This window comes from Rhinichthys klamathensis, unplaced genomic scaffold, assembly GCF_029890125.1.
Source record: "Rhinichthys klamathensis goyatoka isolate OS25496 unplaced genomic scaffold, OSU_Roscu_1.1 h1tg000325l_1, whole genome shotgun sequence".
NCBI lineage: Eukaryota > Metazoa > Chordata > Actinopteri > Cypriniformes > Leuciscidae > Rhinichthys > Rhinichthys klamathensis.
In genome coordinates, this window is record NW_026606840.1 from 1,577,459 (window position 1) to 1,592,727 (window position 15,269).

General features: G+C 38.2%; 1 protein-coding gene across 2 annotated transcripts in view; it reads left to right on the forward strand.

Annotated features, from left to right (window-relative positions):
- arhgap10 (Rho GTPase activating protein 10) overlaps positions 1 to 13,990 on the forward strand; it is an 88,169-nt gene extending 74,179 nt beyond the window's left edge. Inside the window, exons 21-23 of one of the 2 annotated variants that reach the window (XM_056271840.1) lie at positions 9,732 to 9,836; positions 11,297 to 11,388; positions 12,615 to 12,689. In XM_056271840.1, the coding sequence (XP_056127815.1) occupies positions 9,732 to 9,836; positions 11,297 to 11,388; positions 12,615 to 12,622 (205 nt within the window). In that variant the 3' untranslated portion in view covers positions 12,623 to 12,689. Of the gene's footprint in view, positions 1 to 9,731; positions 9,837 to 11,296; positions 11,389 to 12,614; positions 12,690 to 12,837 lie in introns of those variants that run through there. The other variant, XM_056271839.1, reaches the window with a different exon arrangement.
- Positions 13,991 to 15,269: the final 1,279 nt, after the last annotated feature.

Consider the following 15,269-nt stretch of genomic DNA (forward strand, 5'->3'; position numbering starts at 1 on the left):
ACCAATGCTCGCTGGACAGAATTATGCAATGTCCGCTGGGAGACCAATGCTCGCTGGACAGAATTATGCAATGTCCGCTGGGAGACCAATGCTCGCTGGACAGAAAAGAGGAAACATAGATGCTTGCAATGTCCGCTGGGAGACCAATGCTCGCTGGACAGAAAAAGGAGAAAACATAGATGCTTGCAATGTCCGCTGGGAGACCAATGCTCGCTGGACAGAGGAAGAGGAAACATAGATGCATACGACGTCCGCTGGGAGACCAATGCTCGCTGGACAGAGAAAGAGAAACATAGATGCATGCAACGTCCGCTGGGAGACCAATGCTCGCTGGACAGAGAAAGAGGAAACATAGATGCATGCAACGTCCGCTGGGAGACCAATGCTCGCTGGACAGAGAAAGAGGAAACATAGATGCATGCAACGTCCGCTGGGAGACCAATGCTCGCTGGACAGAGAAAGAGGCATCACGTAGGGGTTTTAACAGGAATATTAATTCTGAATAGTGAGGTACTGGAGAGGAGACATCACTGCTGCGGCAGTGGAAAAATAGCCAGAGAAACAGAGCTCCTGCGGGAGCAGAGGAGACATCACTGCTGCAGCAGTGGAGAAAATAGCCAGAGAAACAGAGCTCCTGCGGGAGCAGAGGAGACGTCACTACTGTGGCAGTGGAGAAACTTACCTGGAGAAAAAAAGAGCTCCTGCGGGAGCAGAGGAGACATCACTGCTGCGGCAGTGGAGAAAATAGCCAGGGAAACAGAGCTCCTGCGGGAGCAGAGACATCACTGCTGTGGCAGTGGAGAAAATAGCCAGGGAAACAGAGCTCCTGCGGGAGCAGAGACATCACTGCTGCGGCAGTGGAGAAAATAGCCAGGGAAACATAGCTTCTGCGGGAGCAGAGGAGACATCACTGCTGCGGCAGTGGAGAAAATAGCCAGGGAAACAGAGCTCCTGCGGGAGCAGAGGAGACGTCACTACTGTGGCAGTGGAGAAAATAGCCAGGGAAACAGAGCTCCTGCGGGAGCAGAGGAGACATCACTGCTGCGGCAGTGGAGAAAATAGCCAGAGAAACAGAACTCCTGCGGGAGCAGAGGAGACATCACTGCTGCGGCAGTGGAGAAAATAGCCAGGGAAACAGAGCTCCTGCGGGAGCAGAGGAGACATCACTGCTGTGGCAGTGGAGAAACTTACCTGGAGAAAAAAAGAGCTCCTGCGGGAGCAGAGGAGACATCACTGCAGCGGCAGTGGAGAAAATAGCCAGAGAAACAGATCAGATTATTTTATTTAATGCCATGTCGGCATCCAGAGCTATTTTCATGGCAAAAATTCAATCACAAAAATACAAATATCATATAAATACAATAAAAACAAAGCAAATATAAACAACAAGTCATATTATATAATATATATATTTAAATTAACATGATAAAAAATCTAAAACCTTTTCAGGCATAATCTCATTAAATATGTCCTTCAATGAAGAAACTTCATAAAAGAGCATTCTGCTTGCATGAAGGGCAGAACAATCTAATAAAACATGTTTGACAGATAAGGGAATTTTACAAAACATACACAAAGTTGGGTCTTCAACTTTAAGCAAAAAGCATGGGTCAAACTTGTGTCCAGAGAAACAGAGCTCCTGCGGGAGCAGAAAACTTACCTGGAGAAATGAGCTCCTGCGGGAGCGGAGAAGACATCACTGCTGCGGCAGTGGAGAAATTTACCTGGACAAATTGAGTTCCTCTGGTGTGAGGCTGAGCAAAGGGAGGAGTAGGTTGGGGCCTGGTGGGCCGATGCTCGTCTTCTTGCGCGTTAATCAAAAACGCGAAGAGGTGGTGAGAGATTAAATCCTTGCAGGATTATGCGCATCTGAAGTTTAAGTGGCCGAGCAAAGATAGCAGTTCGCGTTTTAGAACAGTGGGAAGGTGGGCGAGATCAAAATATCCTATCGATTTTTTCTTGTGCAGTGAGGCCTGGAAAACAACTGTATCCAAGTTAATGCCCAGAATTCAAATGGACGAGGCTGAACCCATGGTTTTAACCTGTGCAATTGGAATCCCGAGCTCAGCAGAAACTGTGCGGGGCTGAGAGATCGATTATTAAACGTACGAAAATGTTCTTATTTTCTCCGTTTATTTCGTTTATTTTGATCATTTCTATGGGTCATATTACCTGCCGATTTGTTCGTTCTGAATCAGAAAAACCAATAGTGAAACTGTGGCTTTAAACTAGCCTACCTACTTCAAAAAAATAAAAATAAAAATAAAAATGCATTTATGCTATAACTTTAAGTTTCTAAGCGATTTTTGTAAATAAATTGCAGGACAGTGTTAACGAAAGGTTCTTAATGATTCTGTGTGCAATCTGCACGTAATGTGCGACCTATTGTTTACGTGTGAGTTTACCAAAAAGAAGCATCGCGTTAATGAACGGCAAATCATTTGTACGGAAACTATTTAAAACGCGCGTTCCCCCGATCAAAATGTGATTCAACAACTGAAGTGATACGAAGTTCAATTAGGGACAGAAAGCGAAAAGGTTTTGAGCCAAGCACTCACAGAGTTGACCCGGCAGATGTTGAGTGTGGACTGACCGGGACTGAATCTGCAGCGCGGCTTACTTAGGGCCTGCTGGGGCGGCCTGACGCTGGAGGAAGACCCGTTCCTTCGAATTAAGAGGGCGGCATTGCCTTATGACCATTTCTCTATGGCAGGAATTATTGAATGGGACAGTTTAAAGAAATACGCGGAAGTAGATTGCTGATGTTTCGCCCGCGGTGGCGAGGACCCATTTGTTTGGCCTGACGCCCACGAGATAATACCAGAGGATTGTGGCAAAGATTCCTAATCCTGAAGGACGAAAGATTCTTCATCAAACGGGAAGCGCTCGATTCGGGCATGTTAGGAAGGTACTGCGGGGCCAAATGCTGTTAAACTGTCAATGAACGGAGGTAAGTTTGCTGTATATATACACAGCGCTTAACTCGTTGATTAAGCACCACTCGTGTCTAATTAGGTTTGATTATCTGAATGTGCTCCACGTGTGTTTAATTAGGTTTAATTATCTGAACGTGCTCCTCCCGAACTTTGTTAATAAAACATCATAAGATTTCGGCGTGGACATACACGCGGATAGCTCAAAATGCGTATAGATAACACGCCACTTGACTTGAAAGTGGCGTGTATGTTTACGCAAAGTCATGATGTCATGTTGTCCTATCTCTGTATAACGGCCGTTGGAGCCCTCTGCTGGTAGGGAATCGTAAAATGGCCGCTCGAACACTTCCGGTGGCTTCACTGCCTGGTGTCAGTTTAGAACGTCATGAGCTATCCAGTCATTATATAGATCAGTGTGTTGAACACACGGAGGAGGTTTGATCGCGCGCGCGCGAACTCGACAATCGACTACTGTGGACTTCGACCGAAAACAGGAAGTAAATACGGGTATGTGAGCCGGCTGAATAAAGAGATGATTCCTGCCTTCGTGAAAGCTCGGATCCCAGTTGAGACTGATATATCAGCCTGGGCATCCACGATCCATTGGCAGATAGTGGCGTAAGTTGCCCGGCGCTGTCTCTTGGTGAACGTGTGTTCACCATCCATATATAAGGCGCTCCGGATTATAAGGCGCACTGTCGTTTTTTGAGAAAATTAAAGGCTTTTAAGTGCGCCTTATAGTGCGGAAAATACGGTAGGACTAATAGCCAATTCAAAATAATAAGAAAAACTTTAATAGTAAAAAAAAAAAATGCTAAAATAACACGGGTCAGAAAAAAAAGCAATTTAAAATCATTTGAATTTGGTAGCAGAAAACCGTCACAAATAGTGTAGGCATAACCTGACCATCCCTTCAGCGCTACCTTATTTTTTTTTGTGTGTGTTGGTATTTGGTTCTGTTTCTGAGCTCAAGCCTGTGCTTGTCAACTTGATTTAGTTCTTGGGCTAAGAGTCTTATCCTGTGCCAGTGTTATTTGCCAGAGGTTTTGCCTCTGGTTTCTCAGTTCTTTCACAGTCCTTCAGATGTTGTGTGTTTGTCTGGGACTCATGTGTTGAATCCTAATAGGGGCCCACCACTTTCTGCAGAGTCACCTGGAAATAAACTTTATGTGTCCAAACATCTGTTCACTGTTTCTACCACTCCACTCCAAATTTGGATACATTTTGTTCTCACTCATTTCCACAAACCACAACCTCCATCCATTCCTGCACCCCCTTTTTTCTTTTAATTACCCATTCACGTGCTCACAGTTCCCCTTTTCCCTTATTCGAGCTTTGATCACATTCTGCTCTCTTCTTGGCCTGCGGTCCTGTGTGCAGACGGCGCTGGTCTTATGTAACCCTCTGCTTCTCTCCCTGCCGTTTCCCACTCTCTGCCATCAGAGGAAGCGGCTCCCTGTGTGCCTGTAAATCCTTCCTGCTGTTTGTCCGAGGGACAGGTGGCCACAGCACTACCCCGTAAACACTATTGACACAGAGAGATGTTCGCCTTGTTTACCCTTCTAGCAGGCGCTGTCGCTTACAGAGCTACTCCTGTCCATATGTCACAAGGTTGTCACCTGTTTATCTGTAAATCTCCCAGGCCCTGGCCTTGAAGAAGAGCACAGATCACAGTGATGCTGTAGTAAATGCTGAATTGTGCTATATCGCACTTGATGAAGCTTTGTATGTTGACAGGCCACCGTGTAATTGATGAGACGTTCATTGTATTCTTGCCTTGTTTGAGATAATGTGTTACAACACATAATGTTTCTTTAATCTGGTGCTCTTCATGTTTAAAAAAAATTTATAATTTCAATGAAATGTATGTACTATATTTTAGTTCGATAATGTTTTTTATTTAATATTTTGTATTTTTAGTTGATTTTATGGTAGGCTACTAAATTATATTTACACTGTAGTTATAATCCATTTATTCACTTTTTGAGCATAGACCTGAAAATTAAATTTCGTAAATGTCGTAAATCTTGAATGCTTTAGAGCACAAACTTAAATTTTGATTTCTTTTCAAAGACCACACGTGGCAAATTATTGTGAAAGTGGAAATTTTTTTTAAAAAGTGAACTTGTGAAGAAGTTACAGAATTTTATTTTTATTGTTACGAAAAAATGCTACAAAAATGCTATTTTAAATTTTATATGAAATATATATTTTCAAAAACAAGTTTTACTCTAAAACTGCAAGAAAATCAAAGCCATAAATCTAAACAAGTCATGTTCCAAATTTGAGCTTGATATCTCAAAAAAAGGGCTTTCAGTAAGATTTTGTTTGGCTGCAGTACCAAAAATTTCCACTAGATGAAAATCATCTCCCATTCATTTCCAATGCGGCCATTTTTGATCACGAGGAGCACAAGTGTGAATATTTTTTTAAGGACCATTTAACCTTTTCAAATCATGTCCATGATTTTGTGTTTGTGTGTGTGTGTGTGTGTGTGTGTGTGTGTGTGTGTGTGTGTGTGTGTGTGTGTTCACATGGCAATTGCCAAAACCTTTACCAAATTTCGTACAAAGTTTTCTGTCAAAAATGACTGAAGAGCACCAGAGTTAATCCAGTGTATCCACAACTGGCAAAATTTTGAAAAATGTTATCAGTTATACAAAAGATACACTCTAGAGTCTAGATCAATCTGTATTTGCATGTATAGATCTGTATACGCTCTGGACTGCAAAATGAAAAAAAAAAAAAAACAACAACACATTTTTGGATTAATTGTAATTACTCTGATACACTGATTTGTATTATTTATAATTATGTATGTATATAATACTGTATATATAAACTTAATATTCATTAATTGCAAGAATACATGGATCGATGAAAAATTGTGAAAAAAGTGGAAATGGTGACCAATTGACCGTTCGCAAAGACCCGCCCCCCTTAGTTACTGTCGCTATGTCCGACAAGCTACGCTGCTCTCACACACACACCATGTTCTCACGCAGTGAAAAATACATCGCGGACTGACAACACGCTGACAGACAGGACAGACCAGGTTACTTTTCGGTTACTTTTGATATTAAACATATTAAACAAAGTCTCACCTTTCAAATTTGGTCATTTTTTTTAAAGAAATTTAAACAATAAATACCGTTTTGTGGCTCTTTAATGTGTCATGACAGATTGCCGTAGAGCATCAGTTAAAGCTGCTCGTGATCCGATCATCTCTTCCTTCTAGTTCATTTATAGCATCAAATAAACATGAATGAGCATAAGAAGGAATGTTGTTTTAACCGCAGAAAGGCGTCAGTACATTCCGTTTTTCAAGTTCAAATCCTCCCATGTTAATCTACTAACTCTCCTGACTGCTTTGTCGGACAAAATGGCGGATGGCGAAGTATGATTGGTCAGATCACCTGTCAATCAAGCTCCCTGCGAAGGGTCAATTAATTATTATTGAAGGTTTTTTTTTGTCATCGACCACTATATATCCAATGTTGCATGTACTTATTATATTTACACATTGTTTACCAGTAAGCAGCACTTAAAGGGTTGAGTTGTTAAACACATTCGTTCAGTTTTTGTTTTTCAGTTCTTTTTGTGCCTCTTTCAAGTAGGACATTTTTTTGAGGATCAGAAAATAAGACATAAGATGCAATTATTTGCTAAGTGCTGATTTTGAGCGCGATTTTCTTGCTGTGGCTTAGTTGTAATTGTAAAAGCAATTTTGGGGTGAAACCATTTCCCTGTGGTTCTGCTGGTTGCCAGGGCAACCATACTGGATTTTATTTATCTTTTTTTTTTTTTTTTCACTTCATTTAGCTTTTCTTTGGAGTTTGACGATTCAGATTCAGAGTGTGCAAACATTGTTTTTCCTTCTTTTTTCTGGAGTGATCCTGTTACCCTGGTGACATCTGATGTGTGAGCATAACCTTGTTTTGAAATGTGTGAGTGTGAACGGTATGTATCAAGCAGTGTGTTTGGTGTGTTAGCTGGGATTCATGCGGCTGGTGTGAGGTTAATGAGTGGATTTGCTGCACTGCAGCGCTGCTAGAGTCTCATGCTGATGTGCAGCAGCTGAGGACTCACAGACCCACTGCAGAGTCATAAATCACCGCATCTCTCTCTTTCTATACATACTGTACACATATATCTCTTTCTCTCTCTTTCTCTGTTCCTCTGTCTCTCCTGCTGGACTATGCTTCTCCTCATTTGCCCCTCTGCTGACACTATCCCTGCTTCTGTGAGTCCTTCACAACTCCTCACCTTCAGCACACACACATTCCTTGTCCCCATTCTCTTGAGATTCAAAACCAGTGTTACCCAAATATAATTAAGAGTATGGCTTGGTTTTAACTGTTATCCGGATATTCCAGATTTAAGTGAAGCTCAATTTATGGCATAATGTATAATATACATAATTAAGAAAACAAGTGAAAATTAGAAGTACACTGTCATTTAAAAGATTGGGTTCAGTAAGAATTTTATTCAGCAAGAATCCATTAAATTGATCAAAATTCACAGTAAAGACATTTATAATGTTACAAAAGATTTCTATTTGAACTCTTTCCCCACCATTGACGGAATTTTCCGGCTTTCTGTGTTTTCACTGTTATACGGTAGCGCTATTATACATCTTCTGAAAGAGTACTAAATCTCCTGATCAAAACATGCGAAGAAGAAGCAGAGACTAGCGGGATCATATGTAATCATATGCATATGTAAAATAATGCGATCATCGACATTAAACCGCATATAAATTAAAACTGCCTAATGCTACTGAATGAAATGTCGACCCAGGACGAGCTACAGGACTGTGCAAGCATCAGGGGGGCTGATGGACTCGATCTACTCCATATGTTTTGATCATCGTTCTGAATCCCATCTGGATGTAGTCTTTGACAAAAGCTTGATTTTTCTCAGCTTTTTGCTCAAAATGAAAACTTATCCACATTCAAGTGGTATATTGCACACACATTTCTTTTGATATATTGTATGTTCAGAAAATATACAGCAAAATATTCTGGGGGCCATGCAACTTTTGTGAAAATGAACGAAAATGCTGGTGGTGGCAATTTTTATTTTTATTTTACGCTGGTTTAAATAAAAATTGGTTTTCCCAAAAATATTAAGCTGGGCAACGTTTTTCAACATTGATCGTAATTTTTGAGCGCCAAAACAATTAGAATAATTTTTTAAGGATCATGTGACATCTGGCATAATGACATTTGCCATTACAGAAATAAATAAAACTTTACAAATATTAACATATAAAACAGTTATTTTAAATTGTAATAATATTTCACAATATTACTGTTTTTGTATTTTAGAATTTTGGGATATTTTTGGAAATTGAGTCGGACTAGGTTTAAAGCCACAAGACCTAAATATTAGGGCTGTCAAATGATTAATCGTGATTAATCACATCCAAAATAAAAGGTTTTTTTACATAATATATGTGGGTGCACTGTGTATAATTATTTTATATATATATAAATACACACACATGCTTGTATATATTTAAGAAATATTTTCATGTATATACTGTATATAGATTTAGATATAATTTATATTATATATAAATATTTTATATATAAATATAAATATTTTATATATAAATAATATTTTTTTTCTTAAATATACATGCATGTGCGTGTATTTATATATATACAAAATAATTATACACAGTGCACCCACATATATTATGTAAAAAAACTTTTATTTTGGATGTGATTAATCGTGATTAATCATTTGACTGCCCTACTAAATATTATATAAGCTAACAACATTATTCTAGTCAACCTTGTCTGTGTAAAGTTTCATCCAATCATCCAACTTTGTCGACTGATTAATCGATAAAAAAAGTTATTATGCTCAAAAAATATTTTGGCCTATAATTTAGATTTTGTGTATTTCAATTGCATATAAAATATTTGGAATACACAGTTTAAAGAATGAGATGTATGTTACAGTATTAATAAAACAAACTTGTTTTAAATATACAATAACCAGGTGTACCAGATTATCATCAATAAATCCAATATATGTAAACCAATTTCAACTGAATCTTGCTTATTCCACAACTAGCTCTATCCAAACCAATTTCATACTTTTCAACTGATTAAATTGAATTGTTTTAACAATTAGCTGATTTGCTGATTCTAAGGAGTTTGAGTAAATACATATTGAACATATTATTTAAATAAACTCAAATAGGTGCATTTACTTACTATGGATTTTGTTGGTGTGTGTGTGTGTGTAGTCAATACTGTATTTCATGTTGATATTTGCAGTGCATCTTGTGCAGTGCCTGATCCTGCTGTCAGCTATTGCGAATCTAAAGTGCTCATTTGCATTACTTGCATTTTCTAAATCCTTCAGATTCTTAGGGACGTTGGGCAGTTTCCCCCATAACCTTCACTTCTCTAACCCTCTCTGAGATGGTGAGACTGTCTGAGCTGCACAGCCTCTCTAAGAATAATGATGAAGGGGTTTGTGTGGAGGAATATATGCAGCAGAATGTGTATCTGTTGTGTCTTTATAACCCCCTTTTTTGTCTGTGTTGTGTTTATATGTTTTGATGTGCATAAATAGACGATTTTCATATTTTTGTAGTTCAAAAAGTAGCTTAGAAGCTTAAAAGAATGCAATCTGTGGATTTTAACAAAATTACATCAGTCCAAACCTGGGTCACTATTTTTTCTTCTACTTACTGGCAGTATTTCTAAAATAGGTGTCTTTTACTTTAGGAAAGCATTACAGTATACATTTTTTGGTGCGCTTTTTGTTCCACAGGATATGCTCTGCCACGGCTTCATGGATGAATAATGCTTCCCCTGCCTCACTTACACCGGTGAAACCTGGATCAGTAGGAAAGGAAAAGAATAAACCTGAGGAAAGGTAAGACGTAAACACACTTGTCCCTGAAGAACATGTATTATACACTCATCCATTCTCATAGAATGTAATTAATTTGTTCCAATCTGTTGATTTAAGTGTCAGGTTGGCCGGTTTTGGCTCAACCTTTATCACGCATACTCTCTCACTGTCTCATTGATTCTTTCACTCGCACTCCAAGTCTCAGTTAAGCTCTCAGCCTCAGGCTATTAACTCAATCACACATGCATTCACTCACTCGCAAAGTCTTCATCTGTCATTGTTTAGCCTCCGACTCACACACTCGCCAACTTTTCCTTTCCTCCTACATGCCGACACAACTGATCTCTCTCTCTCTCTCTCTCTCTCTCTCTCTCTCTCTCTCTCTCTCTCTCTCTCTCTCTCTCTCTCTCTCTCTCTCTCTCTCTCTCTCTCTCTCTCTCTCTCTCACACCTGTACACACAAATGCACATACTTTCTCTCAGTCTCACACTTTCCAGGCAGGGACCATTGCAATGATCTATAGTTCTGATCCAGACACAAAGATGCATTAACTTCCCATCGTATAAAATGAATGATGCCCAATGGCAGGTGATCAGACTCATTCAATTTAAAGTATTTTAATCTTTTAAAAAGCTGTTGGAAAATAATGACTGACCTTCAGGAATGACGTCTTTGTTATGTTGCGGTTGTATAGGTACATAGGACTGTGCATGGGAATGTCCCCAAATATTTGATTCATTATTTTAATAGAGTGAGAGATGTTCACTGCTACTCCACCAGGGGCAGCTCTACGGATTTTGTACCTCCTAGAGTTAAGAGTAATTTAGGTAAAGAGTCATTTTTGTATGTAGCAACAAGCTTGTGGAACAGGTTGCCAGGAAATCTAAAGATGACTAGAAGTTTAGTAGGTTTTAAGCTGGCACTGAAAAAATGGCTCAGATGTCAAACTTAGTATGATAATATGTTATGGTTTTGTCTTGATGGTTATAGTTAATATATATATGGATGTGATGATTGATGCTTGATTTGTTGCCTAAAATTGACTAAAATTGCTCTTTGTGAGTACAATTACAATTTGTATTTGATAAGATTATTGAAATTTGTATTCAGTAAGTATAAATGTTTGGATAAGTCATGAAAAAGCCATTGAAATGCATTAAAAGGTGTGGAAACGGTTCTCTGCTTTGTAGAACATGCTCCAAATTTTTGAGTAATAAATGGCAGGATATGCCTGGATGCTGCCCACACTTGCTTGAGAATTTGTCTCTGTTTGAATCATATCTACTCTTTGATGACTATCATACTTCTCAACTTCTTCAAAGCTCAGCTCTGGGATTTTTACAGACAGACGTTAATCACACAGACTTCTTCCATTAATAACTTCGGCTGAGTCCACTTTACAGCTAGTTGGAAAGTTGTGTCCTAATCCCCACCCTTCCGAATAGCGAGAGGTCCACTAACTGATTGCCTCCATTTTTCAGTGTCACCCTCATGAAAGCCAAGGCTGTGTACCCCTGTGAGGCTGAACACGATTCCGAACTCTCTTTCCAGGTTGGCGCAATCTTCCATGACGGTAAGTGTTAACGTTATCACTGCCACAGGCACTCACCCGAATCCACAGACATATTGGATTTGGCGGGTCCTACCAGCACAAAAAAAAAAATCTGATCTTATATCAGCATAGGTGGAGGGAGGAAAGTGGGACAGGGGTGTAGCATCCCCTAAAATCAATTCACAAAGAACCAGACAGAGCTAGAATGACACGAGGAAATAAAGGCCTTAATCACTATCAGAGCTCCTGTTTTCTGAAACTATTATCTCAACTACTTCAGCCGAAGCCTCTCAGCAGTCTTGCTCAATTTGACATACAATTGAGATGATTTTGAGCCAAATCAATGGAACTAGTGATTTTTTTTTGTTAATTGGCTCCCAAAATGATATGACCGATTGCTTAAGTAACATTTTGTTAAATTTATAAAAAAAAGTTTGTAAAAAAGAAAAGAATATTTAACCAGATAAATAATATTGCTCAACTTTTTTAAAACCAGCAAAAGCATTGGTGGTCAAATTATGGGCATAAAACATGAAAAAAACTTAAATATATTTTGCTAGACATGTCTTATACTCTTGCTTCCTGCAATAAAAGAATGAAAATATTGGATAGAATTTTTAATTCTGTCTATTTTTCAGCCTCTTGTCAATTTGTATAATTTGTGATTGTAAATGTGATGTTGCTAGCACAGGATCTGCATGTTCCTTTGTTCATCATTTTTGTGTTTTTCACAATTTTTCTGTCGTTCACTTGGACATTCCATTATTCATCAGAGTGTTCTAATACATTACATTTATTGAAATGATAGGTTGTCCTTCGACAAATCATAGTAACTAACTGTACGGGCATCCCGCTGTTTGTTCATGCAGGCCTGCACACTTTATCGGTCAATTGTTCAGTATTTCTTTGCCAGTATTTCCTGGCTTATGTCTAATACAGCATTCAGCATCTTCAGTATGCAGTGATAATTAACATTCACAGTTATTAATATCCTAAGTTTAGACACCGACTTTAAAATTATTCCCAGAGCCTCAGTACCCTTGGATTAAATCATCGCTGCTCTTATCTAAAAAAAAATCAAAATAATAATAACAATTAAAAAAATAACTTTCCACCCATTATTCACAAATCTCCCACCTCTTCTGTGTTTGTTTATTAAACACTTTGGCTATTAATAATTAAATAATTCTTTCAGTTCCATTTACCACATTTTCCCATTTTCCTTTTTTTCTTTCTCCCCAAATTAGCACAGTAAATGCTGAAAAAGCAAACTTCATCAGGGCCTGGCTGTATCTCTCTTTTTTATTTTTATGTAAACTTTCCTAACTAGTTGACATTCATCAGCCATGCTAACCATCCACATAAGAAATGTCTTCCATCCGATGAGGAATTCTTGCTTGTCTGACGTGCAATGTGACAGAAGAGCTGCAGTAAGACTTTTACCTGTGTGTCCGTGGTTTTGCTCTGCAGTGACACTCTCCAGGGAGCCCGGATGGCTGGAGGGTGTGCTGGAGGGAAAGCGAGGACTCATCCCTGAAAACTATGTGGAGATACTGTAACTCCGAAAAGAAAAACCCTCTTACTTCTCTATACATGGTATCCATGGTCCCGGCGGCTCTTTCACAATGGCACTGCTTGTCGCTCCTCCATCCTTCTTCACACTAAAGACATTGAGAGAGTATATACTGTATCCCAAAACACAGATGTTGCTAGCACAAGAGTTAAGTTCAAGTATAAGCTAAGAAGTGCTATATACATATAAAGAGCCTGCACTTTTAAAGTTTGGAAATGTAAATATAGTTTTGCCTGGGAGAGTATTCGTACATCATTGTGACCGTTTGTGTTGTCTTCTTTTAAAATGCATGTCTCATGATTTTAGTAAAGTAGTTTGAGTTGTTCTGCATTAGTTTACTCAATACTCAAAGATACCTTGAATATCTTTTCTATTTAATATTATCAAGTTGTTTTTTTGGGACATGTGTATAGTGGTAAATATGAGGAAACGTGTCGCGTTATAAAAGTGCAGTGATCATTATCACTTTTGAAATAAACAGTTTGGCTTCTTGGAACACTTACTAGACAAAACTATTGAATATTGAAATTGATATGTGATATATGCGTTCGCATCGAAGTGCCTTAAATGTATGCATGACGTGTGACTCTGTTTTAACAACTCGAACAGAGCAACCTTTTTTTGCTATTCTGTACATAGGTTATATTGTTATGTTGAAGAGCAGAGACCGGTAAATAAATAAAAATAACCCATACAATGACTTCAAATTAAATATTGCCAAGACTTACATCGGTGTTGTGTTCATAGATTTATGTTTGTTCAAGGACACTTAAAAGCAAAGCACTTTCCCTCTTTTAAGTGGTTAAAAGTTTTAAAGACATCACTCACACAAAGACCTTTAAAATGGCAGGACTTCACTGATGTTTAATGAGACCATTTTCATTTTTCTAAGAGCCTTTGTTCCAAGGGTTCATTTTTGTGACTGATTGTAACGGCGGTTATTTAAGACAGTGATTTATGACCTCTGCAAAGGTCTTGGCATTGATGTAATTTTTGTGATGTGGACTCTCTTGTTGATCAATGTTAAATAAATAAAGTGTTTTATTCTTATATCTTGGTTTTTATTTCTATTTATATGCCAAACTGTGTCTATAAATAATGTAAGCCATATGCTGTGCACTCTCTGGACCCCCTAATGTGCTTTCTGAAAAATAAACTAAAACATTTGTTTAATGAAAAATAAAGTAAGATTGTGTGTAGTTTATTAATGTCAATTAACTTAATTGCGTGGATGTGCTCTCATCAAGCTTTAAAAGGCTGTCTTTTTTTTAGGCTTCTGCTGAAAAACTTTAGCTTTGAATAAATTCAAAACTATTAACGTCTTCTCATAAATGTTTGCATTTGTTTAATATGAATTTTGCACATATGAATGATAAACAATAGCCACTTTCACACATGAAACCCGTTAAATTGCAGTAAAAATAGCTGGCTATATTTTCTGGTAAATGTACCACATCTGCTGTTCACACATGCAGTGTCTTTCCATCATTTATCTGTATTGCTACCATTTACACAACAGCACCAAAATGCCATTAAAACTTGCTGATGCATTTGGCGGAAATCCATTTAGAAAAAAAAGCCATTTCGTTTCAGTTAAGGTTAGTTATGTTTCGTTAACACATTTTGTTTTAGTATCTGTCCCATTTAATGACATTTCTTTCCACAATATAGGTAAAGATGACTTCTTGGATGCTGTGATAGATTCTTAAGATCTTTGTGATTAGCTCAAACTGATGGATAGATAGATAGATAGATAGATAGATAGATAGATAGATAGATAGATAGATAGATAGATAGATAGATAGATAGATAGATAGATAGATAGATAGATAGATAGATAGATAGATAGATAGATAGATAGATAGATAGATAGATGGATGGATGGATGGATGGATGGATGGATGGATGGATAGATAGGTGGGTGTGTCTTGGGTGGATGGATGGATGGATGGATGGATGGATAGATAGATAGATAGATAGATAGATAGATAGATAGATAGATAGATAGATAGATAGATAGATAGATAGATAGATAGATAGATAGATAGATAGATAGATGTACATGAACTGTTGTCTATTGCATTTCGAGTATATTGGCTTATTCTCTCTTCTACATACTTCTAGCCCTGGAGCTGCAGCTTTTACATGGAACCTCTCCCCATTAAGTGGATTAAATCCTCATTTCCTAGCAGATTTGGACTGCCTCCTCATATGTTGGGCTTGAACTGTAGCACACTGCAGTCTAGGTCCTTACCATACACTGGATGGAGTGCTTGAAAACAAGCTATTTGAAATAAAAATAGACTGTTTTGTTGGAGCCACAGTGCAG